Source organism: Malus domestica, chromosome 07, assembly GCF_042453785.1.
Source record: "Malus domestica chromosome 07, GDT2T_hap1".
Classification (NCBI taxonomy): domain Eukaryota; kingdom Viridiplantae; phylum Streptophyta; class Magnoliopsida; order Rosales; family Rosaceae; genus Malus; species Malus domestica.
Window position 1 is genome coordinate 23,392,621 of NC_091667.1, and position 19,431 is coordinate 23,412,051.

General features: G+C 36.2%; 1 protein-coding gene across 1 annotated transcript; it reads right to left on the bottom strand.

Annotated features, from left to right (window-relative positions):
• Positions 1 to 16,505: 16,505 nt before the first annotated feature.
• LOC103420709 (uncharacterized) lies at positions 16,506 to 17,054 on the bottom strand. Its single transcript, XM_008348964.4, has one exon. It carries the CDS (start codon positions 17,052 to 17,054, stop codon positions 16,506 to 16,508), a length of 549 nt encoding a protein of 182 aa, XP_008347186.3.
• Between the last annotated feature and the right edge of the window lie 2,377 nt (positions 17,055 to 19,431).

A 19,431-nucleotide genomic window follows, 5' to 3' on the forward strand; every position in this document is an offset into this window, starting at 1 on the left:
CCATCCCATTGTGCCTTTATTTATAGTAGTAGGATAGGTAAAAACCTTTGCCTTTAGGATTACAACTTTTAGTAGGTTATCAACTCCTAATAGGAATATAAGAGATATTCCAAGATATACTAGGATTTACACAATCACATTCCTAATCTAATAGGACTGAAACAAAACCAAAAAATTTGGTAATTTTCGGTTTCAGTATTTTCAGTTTTGATAAATTTAGTTTCAGTTCAGTAATTTTCGTTTCAGTTTCACTATTCAATTCATATTATGCCAATCATTGTAACTTATTCTTTAAACGTCCACTTAAGGTCTTTCACCCTCAGGTATCTCTTCTTCAACCAAAACAAATTTCTCCATATGCAAAGCGAGTTCCTTTTCTTCAAATTCCTATTCCTTATATTTTGGCCTACCATATTTAGTTAGATCGACCTTGATCACCCTTTTTTTCTTATATCTAAACAAATTGGAAAGGAAATTTCGCAAAGTTGTAACAAGGGTCGAGCAACAATTGTGGGTAATGAATGCCACTATAGAATATAAATACATGTTGTGGGTAATGGATGTCCTCGCAACAAGGGAAGGAATAAAACCTGTTTGATTTTGTCATAAGTGTTGTATGAGCCAATATTTTTTTTTGTCTAAATAATGGATGGATAAGAAATCACAAACTTTAAGTTTCTTGTTAAAGAAACATTTACATCATGTCGTTTTATACCAGTAGGGGTTGAGCGTGAGGATAGCTTGTTGAGGTATTCCATATTGTATTATGTTTTGAAAATTTTGAGTGGATATTTCATTGTCTCACATTCACATTGGTTACTACCAAAATGTTCTCTCACTTTATAAGGCTTTGTTCCTTTTATAAAGTGATTGAAGTGATGGACCATGAAAAATAAAATTGGGCTCAACCTTGGATTTGAGCTTTAGGGCTCAGACTCTAATAATTAAATTCTTTAATTAATTTCAAATTTAATTAATTAATTAATGTTTATATCAACAAACTCATCTTTTTAGATGAAGTCTGAAATGATGAAAGAACACCAAAGAGCAAATTACCCATCTGAGATCCCATACTCATACATGTTGCGAATAGACATAAATCAATTATATATACATCCATGCATGTTATTTAGAACAAAAAAATAAATAAATAAAAAAATCTCCTTCTACAATCTCAAACCTTCTTATTGAGAGAACTACAAATATATTCCCCAAAAGTCTAGTTTTCCGGTGCTAGAATCTCGACTTAGATTATTGAATTCTGGTGAGGCAAACGTCCATTGAACTACTAGTATAGACTAGAGACGAAATTCTATTTCAAGGACATTGCGGTATGCAAGCCTCGATCTTCAGTTTGTCTATATAATATTATTTTGTTTTGTTCCTACCATGTCAATTTATTTATTCGCATTTATTATCTATTAGTATATATAAATTTATCATTGATTGTTGATATTTATTCAACGCTATGATTGGAGGTTTTAGACCTGTTATCTTTCTCAACCTATTGGGTCTTCCCTTTCAAGCCTTGATGTGTCCAATATGTGAGCCTAGCAAGAGGTGGCTAGCTCTAGTAGGCAAGTTCATCTAGGCCAACCCTACCTAATATAAAAGTATCTCCAAGGGAGTAGGCAAATGTGTAGCCAAATTCTTTTTGATGAGCAACATAGGCAAAATCATGCTCTAATTTAGTAGTCAATTGAGTGGGAAAATTTTGCCTACTTCCCCAAAGTGAGCAACATTGCATACTTCTATATGTGTAGGCAAAACATTTCTATTTATAATAAAGTATTCCATGTGAAGGGAAGCAGACAAAATAAAAGATAAGTAAATAACAAAGGTGAAAGAAAATAATAATCTAATATTTTACCTACATGGTTTGCCTATTCCATTGGAGTAACACATTTTTTTCATGAAGCAATTAAGTAATCAACTTGCCACATCAGCCATTATAATACAATGTTGCATATTCCATTGGAGATGCTCTAATGCAGACTTAATCATCTGCATATCTCTTGTGTGTATGCGATGGGAAGTCTGTATAACTAGAGCTTTCCAGTCCATGTGTCCATATATTATTTGGCGGTAAATAAGTCATTGGTGAGTTGATCTAAGGCATGCTTAAATCCAGTTCCTATCACCACTTTTCAGCTCTTCTTTTATTCCAAGTTCACTACTAATATCATTTCTACAATATCTCTTATTTTCACTAAACTTCAATCTACCATTGATTTGAAGAACTTCGTTGCGATACACTGATCATATGATTTTTTTCTAAAGTCAAATTAGGACTTGCGCTCACACGGATTCGCAGTTGGATTTCTGGAGAGAACAAGTTCAAATCTACAAATCCATCAATTATTCAACATGTTCTTTGTGACCAGATGCGATGAGTTTTATGCGCGATGCTTCAATTTGTTGTGGCAATCAAGGAACATGCTTGGCTTTGAATATAGAAGTGTAATTTTTTTTTTAAAAAAAAACAATATTATCTACACTAAGAGGGAGGAGGTGGGCTTAGCCTCACAATGAACTAGCAATAATGTGATTTAAACTCGACTTTGGCGAGAATCAAACTTAAGACCTCTTATAATAGAAGAGGAATATCATTAGACCGTAGTACTAAGTGGTGAAGATAGAAGTGTATTAGTCATCATTATGTTGCCACTATTACAATAAAATAACAAAAAAAAATTGTGTGGGGCTTTGCTTGTCACTGGACATTGTTTAGTAACACTACAATCCAATCAAAACTCCTCATGTGATAAGTCTTAAATATAAATTTTTTGAATCATTTTCTTATATTAAAAACTCTCAAAATTATATTTCCTAATAATTATACACATGAGATTAATCTAATGGTTCATTTTTTTCCCCTCTTCTCATCCCTCTTTTTTCTTCCCAAATTTTACCTACTATCTTCGTCCTCACTCTATATCTAACCTTTGCTGACACGTATTTTAGAGATCTTTTATTGAGATTTTGGGCCATTAAACAGTAGGAAGAAACCTTAACGGCACCTTAAACTTTCATGTTAGTTTAATATTGATTTTTTATTTAACTACAGGAACTGGGGTTTCCTGATCAACCTGTACTTGGGCTCGTACTTCTTTGCATTCTCAACGGCATAATAAATCAAACCAAAACCAGTGGATTTCCCCCCTTCAAAATGGGTGCGCAACTTGAAAACAAAGATGGCATTTGGATCCCTTACTTCATACTATCAAATTGCAGAGAGATACATTTTCTTCGTATGAGTTCTTGATAGAGAGAGAAGTATTTGAGAGAGAATAACAGTTTTAGAGGGAGAGAATTGTATCTTGTATATATTGAATGAATGAAATCTTACAGCAGTACATAGATATATATAGACAAGGTTTACTTAGACACTAAGTAAGCTAACTGTCAATAACAAACTTAACCAACTTAGGCAACCTAATCTATGTACACTTGTCATCATCTGGAACAACTAATACATCTTTACATCCCCCCACAATCTCATACTTGGATGAACCAAGCATCACATTGGACCAATGACATTGAAACAAAGGTGCAACAAGGCCCTTATTAAGAATATCTGCAAACTGTTCTTTAGAACACACATGGGAAACAATCAAGTCTCTTTGGATCACTCTTTCCCTGACAAAATGGTAATCTATTAAAATGTGCTTCACTCGAGAATGAAAGATAGAACTGGAAGACAAAGCAATGGCAGAAATGTTATCACAGTAAAGCACTGGTGTAGTGAACACAGAGACATGAAGATCACATAATAATTGCCTAATCCATGCCAATTATGCAGCTGCAATAGCTAAGGCTCTATATTCTACCTCATTTGAAGATCTTGACACTATGTGTTGCTTCTTAGAGGCCCAATAGATGTGACTAGAACCAAAATACACAATTTGACTAGAAGTTGATCTTCGATCATTAGGATCACCTGCCCAATCTGCATCATTGTATGTTTGCAGACGTAGTTTTCAGGTTTAAAGCTGAGACCATAGTCTATTGTTTCACTAAGATACCTAAGAATCCTCTTAACTGCAACAACATCAGAATTCATAGGATTATGCATAAATTGACAACATTGATTCACCAAGAATTCTATGTTTGGCCTTGTAAAAGTCAAATACTGCAAGGCACCAATAATGCTCTTATATTGCTCTGGACTATGATATGGAGTACCATCATCCTTGATAAGTCTGTGATATGGCAGACAAGGTGTAGGACAAGGCTTTGAATCTTATAAGTCAACATTGTTTAGCAAATCCTTGATATATTTAGACTGAGATACAAACAATCCACCAGACTAATAAGTGCTTTGTAACCCCATAAAGTAATTCAACTGTCCCAAATCCTTCATTTCAAACTCTTCGGTTAATTCCATAATAACATCACTAATCATCTGAGAGGAACTGCCTGTAACTATGATATCATCCACATAAAGTAACAACACAACAGTACCAGCAACATTATGTTTGATAAACAAGGATGGGTTTACAAAAGATGACTTAAAACCCTAACCAAGCAAATAACTTGTAAACTTCTCATTCCAAGCTCTGGGAGTTTGCTTCAAACCATATAGTGACTTATTAAGTTGGCAAACATATTAAAAGGGATGACTTGAACTTTGAAATCCTGGAGGTTGCGCCATATACACTTCTTCATTTAACACACCATGTAGAAATGCATTCTTGACATCTAATTGTCTCAAAGACTAATTGAATTGTGCTGCTAAAGCTAAAATCAACCTCATAGTGGTTGGTTTAACTACAAGACTAAAAGTTTCACTGTAATCAATGTCTTCCTCTTGACTATATCCTTTTGCAACCAATCTAGCTTTGTGTCTAGCTATAGATCCATCAGAGTGTCGTTTGATCCTATATACCAAATCTACTGAGCATGAAAGGCATATATCTCATCTTGAATAGCTATTTGTCACTCAAACAATTTGCTAGCAGACTTGTCAGAAGTAAGTTTAATTGCAATTGCAGGTGATTGAACAATTGCTGAGAATACTTTCTTTTGGAAATCCCACTTTTGGACCTAGTTTGCATGGGATGCAAACTGACGGAGGGTATGGGAAGGACAACAGATAGTTTTTCTAGATCAATAGGGATTGGAGATTATGTAGATACGTGAGATGCTAGCTCATAGGGTAGAACAGGGTTAGAGAAATCCAAAGACTCTGAGGCACTAGAAGGAAGGGAATTGAACAACTCTATGGCTCTAATGGTTATGGAATTTGAACACTTTGAGGCTGTAGAGGATAAGGTAGGTGAAAGAGATGGTTGGGGATAAATGACTGTGTTTTGTGAAGTGACAAATGGTGGTAATGTATGTGGTGCATTGACAGATACCTTTTGCTCAAATGAAATGTTATGAAATGTAGTGGATGAATGTGTAAAATTTGAAAATGAAAAATCAAATTCATTAAATTAGGACATGTCTGGAGACCATGATCTTGCCAGTATGAGGATTAAGACACAAATACCCTTTATATTGGCCTACATATCGTATAAACACACACTGAGTTGTTTTAGGTTGCAACTTAGTAGTATTGTAGGGTTTTAGATGTGGATAGCATGCACAACCAAAGATTTTAAGATGAGAAATTTGAGGAAGGTTACCTAACAAACATTTGTATGGTGAGGACATGTGCAAGGTTTGACAAGGCATTCTATTTATAAGTTACACAGAAGAAGCACATGCATGAAAGCATTTTGTAAAAGTGTGACAGCTGTTTCTAAAATGTGTCCATACTTTCTTTCTGCAAGACAATTTTGCTCAGGGGTATAAGGGCATGATTTTTTATGAACCATAGCAAAAATTGTTTGAACTTGTGACTAGAGTATTCACCTCCCTCATCACTTTGAAATTCTTTTACATTTGCAGAAAACTGAGTATTCAGGAACTGATACAAATGAACAAAAATACTGAACACTTCACTTTTATTTATCAATGGGAAGATCCATGTAAACATGGTACATTCATCCACAAAGGTAACATAATATTTGTAACCTTCAACTGAAATAGTAGATGAAGGCCTTCAAACATCACTATGTATCACCTCCAAGAGTTTTATAGTCTTATTTGCAGGAAAAACAAAAGGGAGTTTTGTAAACTTGCCATCTAAACAAGATTTACAAACATGAGACACATGAGAAACAAGCATAGGTATATTGGATTGTTTTAACATTGCATATGCACAATGTTGAAGGGGTGCCCTAGCTTGTGGTGCTACAAAGTTAATTTGACTTGTTGTCCAAGAAAACATGACTATGTTGCAATGAATGAAAATGGTTGTTGTGCTTGATTTATGAGATGTTGTGGAATGTAGAAGTGAATGGGGAACAAGCCAGCTCTACACAGTCCTTGGAGAAGGATTCTCCATGTGACCTTGTCCTGAATCCAATAATAGAACTCATCACATATAAATCTGCATTTGTTATCCTTACAAAGTATATAAATGGATAATAAATGCTGAGATATATGAGGAACATGCATAATTTTCTTCAATTCAAATACATATTTAGGTGTCTTTAGGGCGTGTTTGTTTGCCCTCATTAGAGTTCACTGGACTGGATTGCTTTGCTAAGACTCCTAATCCCGTGTTCGATGTGCGTTGGACTAAACTTAAATGAGATTAAGTCGGACTCGTTCCGACTAAGTGCTTCGCTAGGTCATCCTAGTGAGACCCCCCAAAAAGCATGGGATTCCTAATCGCGTCTCCAACATCGCTTGCACGCCTTTGTCGTCTGCAACTCCGACTCCCTTACCCATGCCTATATCTCAAACCCACTGCTTAAATCTCAAAATCAATACCTAAAATTCAAAACAAAAAAAATGCAAAACCCAGAATTAAGCACCTGCAGACGAATCCCCACACAAATTCAAAATAAAAATGCAAAATCATCGAAAAATTTGAGATTTTCCTAGAAAATCGATGAAGGCGTTGGGTGAAAAGCTCTTATAAACCCTCTGAGCGAATCTCTGCATAAGGAAAAGAGGGGGAGAGTGGATGAGGAAAAGTGGGAGAAGGGAGGCAGAGAATGGGCAGAGGAAAATAGGGAGAGGTATATGGAAAGGAAGAGAATTCTAAAAAAATGGTGAAACAAGATACAAAGAGGGAGAGGAGAGGGAGAGACTGGCGGAGGAAAAGAGGAATGGGTTAAGATGAAAAAAAATGTAAAGTTATTGGCAGATAGAGAGATGATTCTAGAAACAAAAAAAAAGTGATAAATTAATAATAAAATATTAATAAATATAGATTAAATTATATAATATTTGAGTCTTTTAGTTATTTCCTTCTTAGTTCGACACTGCACCAAACGCTTCACTAAGTTAATCCAGCTTAGTCTAGTCTAAGCCAATTTAGCTTAGTCCATGCAGCTAGTCCAGTCTGAGACAGTCCGGTGCAACAAACACACCCTTAATGTACTAAAACCAATATGAGATATGTGCAAACCTAAACCACTAGTTGTGGTTACTATATCTGTGCCAGATAAAAGGGTTGCTAGATTAAGATTTACCAAATCAGAAGTCATGTGTGAAGTTGCTCTTATATCAGCCACCCAAAATTGCTCCTAAGGTGTAGATGGTTGAAAAGTTGTATGCATGGCAGAAAGATTGCGAGATGGAGCCCTTCCTTGATATGAAAAATTAGCTGTGATAACATTGCAAAGCAATGTGTTCAAATTTCCAACAAATTTGACATTGTGGCTTGGAGGATGTAGTAAAGGAAGATGAGTGTCTTTGAAAATAGTCAGCAGCAATGTGCCTTCTTTTGGTGCAAATTTGATAAGTTGGAATGTTATAACCATGATCAGCACATGTAGATACATGAGGCTTTCTTGGAGGAATTCTTGCACTTGAATTGGAGAAACTAGAATTGTTTATGTTATTGAAATTGTAGTTATTTTTGCCTTTTCCTCTACCTTTGTAATTAGAGTTGTATCCACCATTGTAATTGCCAGTGTTGTTTGATCCACTATCATTGTAATTTTGTGACTAAGATTGAGTGGATCTTTCTCCGAGCATCAGAGCCTTTCCTTTGTCTTTCCTGTCATTTGCCATCATGGCTAACACAAAGGTTTCATTCACAGAGTTATTGTCAACAATAGCTTCTTCTGCCAATAGTTGGGACCTAAAATCCTTTTGTGAAATCACATTATCTCTCCCCCTTATAATTGTTCGAAAAGTATTGTACTCAGCAAGCAAGCTTTTAAGTGCCAAAATAACAATGTCATCATCTTCGAATATCATTCCTGCTGCACAGAGATGATCCCTAACATATTTGATCCTTTGAAGATACTAATAAACTTAATAAGAACCTTTCTTTATATTATGCAACTCAGTTTTTAATTGAAAAATACTGGCTTTTGTAACTGTAGAGAACATATCCTTCAAATTAGTCCACATTTCATGAGAATTGTGACAACCAATGATACAAGACATGGTTGTTGGAGACAGTGTAGCAATGAGAAGTTGCATAAGAGCACGATCATGCATTTTCCAAATCTGAAACTCCTTAGTTTCAACACTTTCAACATCTGAATCATCTTTAAATCTTGTAGGACATGTGCAAGTGCCATCAATAAAGTCAAAAATGCCATGAATTTCAAGAAGCAAACGAATTTGATAGTTCCATACAAGATAATTTGTATCATCAAGTTTCACAGTAACATATTTAGAGACATTCAGAATGAGACTTGTAATAGGAGACTAGACAATTTGTAATTGTGCTGCAGTCACCATGTTTGCAGAGAAATGTATGCAAGAATTCAAGAATTCTTGAAAGAATCATAGAATTAGGGTTTCAGAAAAGGAATTGTGTAGAATTACTCGAAGAATTCAACTTAGAAACAGATTCGTGAGAAGAAAAACTGATACCAATTAAAAAAAAACTTGTAGCCATGCAATTGATCGAACATTCGACGATTACAATCTTGCCGAAACTTTACAGATCAACTTAGCATAAAAGAGAATTCTCATTTCGATGGAGAAAGAGATGCAGAAGTTCAAACCAAAATATACAGATCATGAATGTGTAAGCAAGAAGCAGCTCAGGATCGAGAGAACTCCAGCACTGGCGAGGATATCATATCAGATTGCAGAGAGATACTTGTTCTTCATATGAGTTCTCTATAGAAAGAGAAACATTTGAGATAGAATAACCATTTTAGAGAGAGAGAATTGTATCTTGTATATAAATCTTACAGCAATACATAGATATATATACATATACATACATATATATATATATATACATACACATACATATATATACATATTCATACATATATATATATATATACACACACATATACATACATATATATATATATATGTATATATAGACAAGGTTTTCTTAGTCTCTAAGTAAGCTAACTGTCAATAACAAACTTAACCAACTTAGGTAACCTAATTTAAGTACACTTGTTATCATCTGGAACAACTAATACATCTTTACACATACAACTTTGCCAGTTTCTCATCCAACTCCACCTTGGAAACATTAAGTCTTCCTGGATGCAGAACATGATCAATAAGGAATTGCTTTTTGGAGAGGAAATAGTTGGTCATGAACTTCATCGTCCGGATCATCATTGCCTTTCTATCCGCCATGGCTGCCTTTCTCTACCTTGTGTTTCAATGCCTGCCTCTCCACTCTTCTTCCTCTTCTATGAGTGTGCGCATGCGTGTGAGATTTTTTGCCTTTAATTAATCTCATGGTGTATAACAATTAATAAAAAAAAATTATAATAGAAGTTATAAATATAAAAGAAAATGATAAAAGGTTATATTTAAGACATGACACATGACAAGTTTTGATTGGATTATAGTGCCATTCAGCAAGTAGCAAGCAAAGCCACACACAAATTTTTCTCCTAAAGATGGTGGGAAAATGTCATTTTTAAGTGTAATAGCGACAACACAATGAGCCACCGTAAATAGTGCCTATTGCTTATGAGGGGATATGCCGATTAGAGAAATCTTGACATTTTTTTAGAGTATTAAGAATACACACCAGGTTTGAGCATCCATTAAGAAAATGAAAGAAAAAAAATCAAAAGAACGTAAATAAGGGAAAGAATAAAGTTAGACATGTGACATCAATAAGGGAAAATTACTAATATGATATGTACATATCACATGTCACACTGTTTTAAAAATATTTTAACAAAAATGTGATGTGCATGGTCGTTTTATAGAGATTGCACAATGTTATAAAATCACCTCAAATCCCAAAAAAAATAATCCTATAAAATTCCATTGTTGTCCCTCATTTTTCTAAAGCCACACCCCTAAAAAACAAAAAGAATGCCAAACGTCTCCAATTTGACGACCACCCATCCCTAAACCCCATCATCTCCGTCTCCAAAGTCATCAGCTCTTGTTGGCCACCACGTCTTCGGTGTTTATCTGTCTCTCTCTAACACCTCGAGTTGCCCAACACCCAAGTTCACCAACCCCGTCTCTGAAGAAAATACAAAAGTATACAATAATTCTTGACTTTACTTCAACAATGAAAATTCCCAAATTCTAGGGTTTGTGTACTTACAACAGGGAAAACTTAAACAAGAAGATGAACTTTAATGAAGGTGATACCATGGTGAGTGGCTAGGTGTTCGATGGTTGGCTGCCCGCAAATAGTTGGATGGTTGTTTTTTTCTTTGTTTTCTTTTAACCATAATTCAAATAGGGTAAAAGAGGAAATTCAAGTGAATTTTTTTGAGTGAAGGGTGTCTTTATAAGATTATGGAGTGTTAATAGAAGTGCTCTTGTCATAATTAATTAAGATTAATTACAAAGAATAACTGCACTTACTTACATTACCGCCACCACATTTTAGAGGGAGCATTTTTGCTCACCACCATAACTATGGTGTATGCTCATTATACACTTAATCAATTGACACGTGGTCTTTCACCTAATTCTAGTTAACTTTCACATTAAATGTTACTTTTTCAATATTAAAAAAATTAACGAAAGTTAAGTGACATGTCAATTGTTTAGGTGTATGGTGAGCATATACCATAGTTTATAATGGTGAGCAAAATTGCTCCCTATTTAAGAGGTTATATAAACTTATAGGGTGGCCCTTCACTGCTCATAGGAATTAAAATGCAAAATGAATACTAAAAAGCTTATGCGTTAGTCCAAATGGTGAGGAAGGATAATGGTTTGCAATTATGTTAGATTTTTTTTAGTTAAAAACTGTAGATCGGAACTTATCCAAAGGAGTAAAAAGAAATTCAAAAAACGGGGACTGGAAGTTGAACGCATGGTACAACAGCTTGACAACTTGCAAGAAAATTGGGAGGACAATCAGGACGAGATTGCTACCGTAAACAACCGTGTTGACCTTCTTAGGGAGCAGGAGGAACAGTATTCGCAACAACGCTTTAGAATGCGGTGGCTTCGAGAAGGTGATGCTAATACTACCTTCTTCCATCGTTCTAACCTACAACACGGCGACAAAATAAGATAGAAAAAAAAAATCAAAGATGGTGACGGTGTGTGGGTGAAGGGTTCATAATGGATTGCCAACTTGGTGGAGAACCACTTTAAAACCTTATTTACATCGGAGAGGCATAGCGATTGGGGTACCATCCTTGATTGTGTCCTACCCTCTGTATTCGAGGCTATGAACAGCAAACTTACTTGGCCGGTGTCAGAAGAAGAGATTAAAGTTGTTATCCACCAAATATGGGGGTTAAAGGCGCCTAGCCCTGATGGGTTTTAGGGGATCTTTTACCTTTCTTTTTGGGAGATAATGGGTTGGTGAAAGACCTTATGGCTAGGATGGGCAATACCAGCCGGCTAAACTCTATGCATTTGGTCCTTGTACCCAAGGTGTTGTGCCCATAATTTGTGTCCCAATTTTGCCCAATCAATCTCTGCAACTACTCTTTTAAGATCCTCTCCAAGGTTCTTGCGAATTGCTTGAAGCCATTGCTACCCACGTTAATCTCACCTATGCAGAATGCCTTTGTTGTGGATAGGCAAATTCAGGACAACATTGGAATTGCTCATGAACTCTTCCACTTTCTAAACTTAGAAAGACAAAAAGGAAGTTTGAATTGGGTATCAAGCTCGATATGCACAAGGAGTATGATCAAGTAGAGTGGGATTTCTTGGAGGCAATTATGTCAAAAATGGGCTTTTGCCGAGATGGGACAAACCTCATCATGAACTGCATCCCAACAGTGGAGTTTGCGGTTATCGGGTAATGGGCATCCGAGGTTCTCTCCTTCTCAGGGTATCCACCAATATGAGCCCCTATCTCTTTACCTATTTCTCCTAATGAGTGATGTACTATCTAGACTTATCCAAGATGCGGTGACGAGTGGGTCTCTTAATGGTATACAAATGAACCCCCATGGCCCTTCTATTTCTCACATTTTCTTCGCAAATGATACTTTTATATTCCTCTAGGCCGACCAAAGAAATTGTGAGAACCTGGTACAAATCCTAAACTTCTACTGCCTTGCCTCGTGTCAATAAGTAAGCGTGCATAAATCTATTGTGCACTTCGACACCAATGTCCCATCTAACACTTGCACTCAACTTGGAGCCATCTTGGGAATTCCCTCCGTGAATGACCCCCGGGTCTACTTGGGACTTCCATATATTTGGGGAAAATCAAAACGGCGGGGACTTGCTTATGTTAAGGAGCGAGTCTTTGGCAAGATCTAAGGATGGAAGAAGGCTCCATCTCACTTCTTGGGAAGAAGGTGCTCATCAAATCAATGATACAGGCTATTCCCTCATATCCAATGAACCTGTTTAAATTTCATGTATCACTGTGTAAAGAATTGGACTCTCTTATTACAGGGTTTTGGTGAGGACAGTAAGGGGGGAAGGGCAGATCCACTAGATTAGTTGGAGAAAATTGAGGCTGCCCAAAAAAAGAGGGTGGAATGGGATTTAGATATTTTTGAGATTTTAATGATGCTCTGCTAGCAAAGCAATGCTGGAGACTTATCCAAAACCCCAATTCCCTTTGGGCTCGGATTCTGAAACTCCATATTTCCCCCACTCAACTTTTCTTGACGTTGGAAAAGGCTGATGATAAGGTTTTTACCACTTGCAAAAGTAGGGATAAAAACACTTAAAAAATACTTGCAATAGTACAAGGTTATCATAGTATAGCAGTTCAAGTAAGGTTGTTTCCACAGGATTGAATGAATAATTTGTATTTAAACTAATCTTTAGCTAATTATTTTGTACAAAGTTTCAAAAAGGTTGACTTTGGAATTTAAAATAGTAAAAATGAATTTAAATAAAAATAATTAAATAATTGATCAAGTAAAGAAATCAAAAGAAAAAGGTTTTGGAAAACAATTTAAACACTAGGGTTCCGCCGTTACCACTAACAATCCTATGCCATTTTACCAATTACTTATGAAGTTCCATATACATGCTAAAGGTTAGGTTTCTCTAATGCATATTTTTGTTGTGACGTTCAAATGAAAACATATATCTAATATGCAACCCGTTTGTGATGTTCAGATCAACTATAAACATGTAAAACTCATTAAGCTTTGTAAAAACCCTTTTAAAACCATGCAACCCTTAAGAGAGTGATGTTTGCCTTAAGTGAACTTACAATTACTAATCACAAGAAGCCCTCCTCAATTTCAAGGTGATGTTCCAACAGAAATTGCATCAAATTTCTTGTCTTAAAACCCTAATGGTTGCGAATCACTAAAACAATTAGATAGTTTAATTGCAGTGATTAATAATTCAGAGAAAGCATGCATCCATTCATAAGAAAATTAATAAAATCACATTTTCATGCTAAGGCTCATGGCCTAACCCTAGCCAAAGGAATTAGTTATGAACAATCATAATAAAAACTAAAGAAAATATAATAACTAGAAAAAGGATTGAAAAAACCTTGTAGGTAAAAAGTCCGAAGTTCTCCAAAATAATGTGTCTCCTATCTCCAACCCTAATGGCTAAATAGCTTTATTTATACTACTAGAAAAGGTCTTCTAAAAACTAGGAAACACAACAAAATAAGATAACTAGGAAATACATTCCTATTCTAACTTTGGGAAATCTTCCCAGCCAAAAAGAATCCCACGTTTCTGGATCTTCAGGGATCCAAAATAGGCCCAAAACAACTAGAATTAAAGCTTGAGATGTCCTAAACATAATTACAAAGGCCTCGAACACAAAAGACATCAACTTGGACTCCAAAAAATCCAAATAAGCCCAAAACGTCACTTTAACAACACTACGCGCTGCTTTTTTATTTCATCCCCATAATTAAACCGCTTGATATAAAAGTCTGAAACTTTGATACGAACACATTGAAAGACTAACGAACATCCTCCAATTAGAATCACTCCAAAATTCATTCGTTTAAATACTTTTTGCTCAAGAGGAAGTCAAATGTCCTACATTGGAAATATAATTCAAAGTATCAAAATTCTACCAAAATAACCAATAAATTAATACTAAGATCAGAGTAAAATATATAGTAAAATATTAGCTCATCAGTTTCCGTGCCTCTTGGTATTGGTCGAGCCTTCTTGCTGGCCGCGACGCTATTTTGGCAGGGGTGCACTGGCAGATTATGGATGGTAGGGACACATGGGTTTGGTTGGATAGGTGGCTCTCAACCCTCCTTCTTGGTCGCCCCATCCCACAGTGCACTGGGCATGTTACTCCTAATACTTGGGTCTATATGCCAGACCACCCGAACTTGGGATCTTGAATTCCTACGACCGTTCATAACTAATGGTGAAATGAATACCATTCTAGATACACATATTGGAGACCCCTTTCATCGTGATTGCTTAATTTGGACGATTGATCGTCGTGGTATCTTCTCAGTCCGCTCCAGTTACAACTGGATCCACTCTAAGAACGTTACCTTCAATGAACGCCGCCATCTCCCTCTAGTACCATTCATGGTCGGGTTTGAAATAGTATCTGGAAAATTTCAAGCCCTGCCTAATATCAGACACTTTTTTTGTGGTGGGCGCTCCAGGAGGCACTAGCAACTATGGTGGGATTATTCATGGGCCGATCTTCCCCTCCCCATTGTGCCCTATCTGCAAATTCCATGATGAGTCAGTGGCGCATCTCTTCCTTTTTTTTCCTTGGGTGGAACCTATCTGGTTCGGTGGGCCTCTTGGCCTTTGGGTTAATAGATATCGAGGCTCTTTTTTCGCTATTTGGCTCCAATCAATGGTCAACTCGAATTATAGTCAAATGTCGGACAAGGATATATTGTTACCTATCATCGCTTTTACATGTTAGCAGATTTGGAAGACCAGATGCAGTGTTATCTTCAATAATAAGTCCATTAATCATAACCAGGTTGTGCTTTCTCTCTCTCACAGCCTTACTGCATTCTGGGATGCCAGTCCGTTGGCCCCCCCAAGGGTCTGTGAGCATGCCGTAGGTTCCTTCTTCCCTCCCTTGAATGAGCCTTTCTTGAAGGTTAACGTGGATGCCAGCTGGCTCCCTACCAACGACAGAGGTTGTTCTGCAGTGATTATTAGCGACCACAAAGGCTACTTTGTGGCTGCCAGGAAGCTCGCCATCTCGGCACTAGGAGTGGCATTTGTGGAGGCGTTGGCTTTGCTCCTTGGTTATGAGTTGGCTATTGAGCTTGGTTATGAATGTGTCACCTTCAAGTCCGACTCTTTGTAATCACCCCCTTAAGGGAGGGATATTACAAATGGAAGTTAGGAAGCATTCCCGATCTTGGTGAAAATCAAGCGGCTTGGGGATTCTTTATAAGATTGTCGCTGCTCTTGGACTCCAAGATCAGCCAATTGGATGACAGATTGCTTGGCATCGCTACGGAATTTGGAGATATGCGGGAACACTTGGGGTCAATCGGCCTCCATCTTCATTGGTTCATATTCTTAACAAAGATGGTTTACCCTGTCCTTCGTAACATTTATTTTGGTTTTGTGGTGTTGGGGGATGACGTGTCTGCTTTAGTTGCAACGTCTTAGAAATGTAACACCCTTCACTACCTTTTATCTTTATTACTTGCAGTTTGCTTGCCTCTACTGTAGGCTTTCCTTGTATTTCTAGCTTTTTCCCTGATAATGAATTTTCCAGTTTCACCAAAATAAAAATAAAATAAAAAAGGGGGATGGGGGGCAAAAAACAAAAGCTAAAACAAAACAAATCAATTGTGATAGATTTTAATATCTGCAATTGTTTTGGCATTCCAAATTTCTCATTTTGCACTCTAAATTTTCTATGTTTAGAATGAAAAATATACTTCTGGGAAGTGCAAAATGAAAATTTTTAAAGTGTCAATAACAATTCTCTTAATATATCGATGCCAAGAAAATATTTCATATTTATTATATGGGGCGTGGCCCTTGTAATAAATCTAAAAAGAAAAACAATCCAAATATTGAAACATATATAGAAAAGGGACCAATTTATCTCTTCACAGAAATGAATTTAAGTTGCATTTATACATATGATACCTCTCTACATGACCATCCAAACTTCAACTTTCACGATGACAGCTCCTTCCAACTACTAGACAGACTCCACTGGTCGGAACTTGCCACCGATGAGTTCCCTCCGGTGCCACACTTGGCCACTGTCCTCACGCTTTCAATCAAAGCCTCAGTGCGAGCTTCCTGCGACAAAATGTCAGAGAGCTGCTCTGGACTTATCACCAGCTTCACCTTCCAAACCCCACTACTGTTGTACCTCGGAAAAACTTCAGGATCTGACGGCCTCTTGCCTTGATTGTCACATGACATGCGATACGGTGTACAAACGGTGCCGTTAGGGTTTGCATTAATATCATGATTTTTGGGGGTTTTGTAGGGGTTTAGAGGTAGGAGATAGTAAAGCTCTTTGGGATGAAGCTCTTCGTTGTGGAGAAGAGGTTGCGCGAAGAGGTCAGGGCTGCGGAAGATGGCATGGCCTGGGGACTCATTGGTTATGGAGTTAGCTGTGATGGGGGCAAAGAGCTCCATTATTCCCCCACTGGATGTCACGACTTTCACCATCTCTTCTGCCTCTCGAAACCCTTTAAACACACAATTTCCCATTTCATATACGGAGAGATTATTCGGTGTATCTGATATACCAGCAAATATGGAAGAGGAATTAATTGGGGGTGAGAAAGAAGAGATTATGGGGATTTTAGTATATAAGGGGGGCATTTAATTGTTGAGGATTTTTGTTTGTTTTCCATTGCCTAGACCTAAGGTAAGCAGTTTGACAAAAGAAAAAAATAAAAAAATAAAAAAAGACCTAAAGGTAAGCAAAGACGGCCGACACAAAATATGCTTTTTCTTTGCAATGCAAAAAGGAATGTATTATGTAACTGATGTGAGGGGATTCTATAGTGGGGTGATCCACCACCTTGTCTTAAGGATAACATTGGTGATTAATTTAGTCAATATTCTTAACCAGGTAACATTATTTCATTACACAAAGAAAAGAATCGTGTCATATGAACATGATTAAGCAATATTAATCCTTTAAATCATATATATGGCCAATCAAATTGTGATATAATGGAATGAGTTGAGGATCATTTGATAGTTACAGATTAACTAGCCGAAAGTAAGATGACAAAGCAACCAAAGGAGGGAATTCTTAGTGCTAGAAAATGTATTCCGTGGAGGGCTAAACAAAAGAAAAAAAAGTTAAAAAATATATATTCGTGGGGTAATATTAAGGTGTTAGCATTTTTATCGTTCATGTATGTTAAACGTTTGGGGAGAATATATGTTTGACAAATTGACCATAATATTGGTGGATCATGATGATCATGGTTGAAGATCGGCCGGTCTCTCCACCTTTCTAGCTTTGCTTTAACCAAGCGGTCCTGCTAGTCGACGTCTACAATTTTTTAGGGAAATGCCATCATTTTCAACTGGTATATGCATATTTCTTTTTATTTATATCTAGTAGACTCAACAAATTAAAAGATAAATAATGGGTAGATTAACAAAGTGTGTTAGGGAAATGCATGTTATTTTTCACCTTATGTATATTCCTTTTTGTTTCTAGTTACTTGGCTGAACAAATTAAAGAAAATTAACAGGTAGAATTAAGAAAGTGTGTGAATATGTAGAAGCGACTTAATACTACGGTTTAGTAGTATTTATCTTCACTTCTAAGTAAAATATCTTAAATTTGATTCTCGTGAAATGTGAGTTTGATACTACTTATTCCCTCCACTCCATAATTTAAATATACATGTTGCGTTAAAAAACAAGTGTGCAAAATAACTTTTCATTTCTTACTTGTTACTACCTCTTCTCATCACTTGATCGAGTTTTACAAATTAAATCAAGAAAACCATGATATTTAGGGAAATGGATTATGTACACCACTATTAGATTGAACAAATCAAAGAAACTAAGAGTGTGCAAAATGACTTCCTAGTATTATGCATATTTCTTGATACAAAAACCACTTAATTAACAACAAAAATGAAAGCCTTAAACTTATTTTTGTTAGAGTACCAAAGGCTAGGATTGTGACAGTTGCCACTAGATAAATGAGTGCTTAGCAAGCTCTTAGTTTGTTAATATATGTATGAACAATGTATTGCAGGTATTGAAGTATCAGTATCGGAAAATAAGTGTTTTCTCTCTTCTCTCTCGTTTCTTCCATCTTAGCAATTTTCCATAGAATACTAACGGTAGACATTTGATTTCTTCCTAAAAGCTCATTTTACTGGTCATGCCATTTGATTTGCCCGTTCGAGTGTATTTGGTCACCAATGTAATTGATGATGATAAACTTAATTAGTTCTTGTCGTTTTATAATTTGAGCAATATTATGCACGTGAGTCGAATGACTGATACATAAGCGTTGATAACTTGATCCAAGAATACCTTCTCAACACCACACCATGCGCATGCAACTTTCGGTGTTATTATCTCACTCGATTACATTTTCAAATTAATTACTTTTCCTTGGTTATCATTGAATTATTCCTTTGGTGGTTTCGTATCTAAGCAGCCAAAAGAATTTATCAGAAAGTGAAATGGCAATTTGGCCTAAAACTTTATGATTCTGTTAAAACCCTAGAGAAAGATCCAGCAAAAAGTAATTAGACATCATTTTTATGGTGCTCTTTGGTGACAATAACAACAAAAAACACTAATTATGCCTCATTTAGCTAGCCTGTGACTGCACCAAGCTAGCTAGTTAAGGTGATAGACTTTACTGTGCTCAGTGTGGGTTCTCAATTGGAGGATATAAGATCAACCTTTTTTCTTTTTACAATTTTGAATCTTTGATAATTCTATAAAGGGATGTGCTATCCACACACATTTTTTTTTTACTTTATACACACCCTTTTAATTTGCAGTTGTTTGATAGACTGAATTAAAGAAGATCAAAGAGCAAAAATTAACAAAGGATGTGTGAGAAGTAAAAAATGGTGTGTGAATAGCACACCCCTTC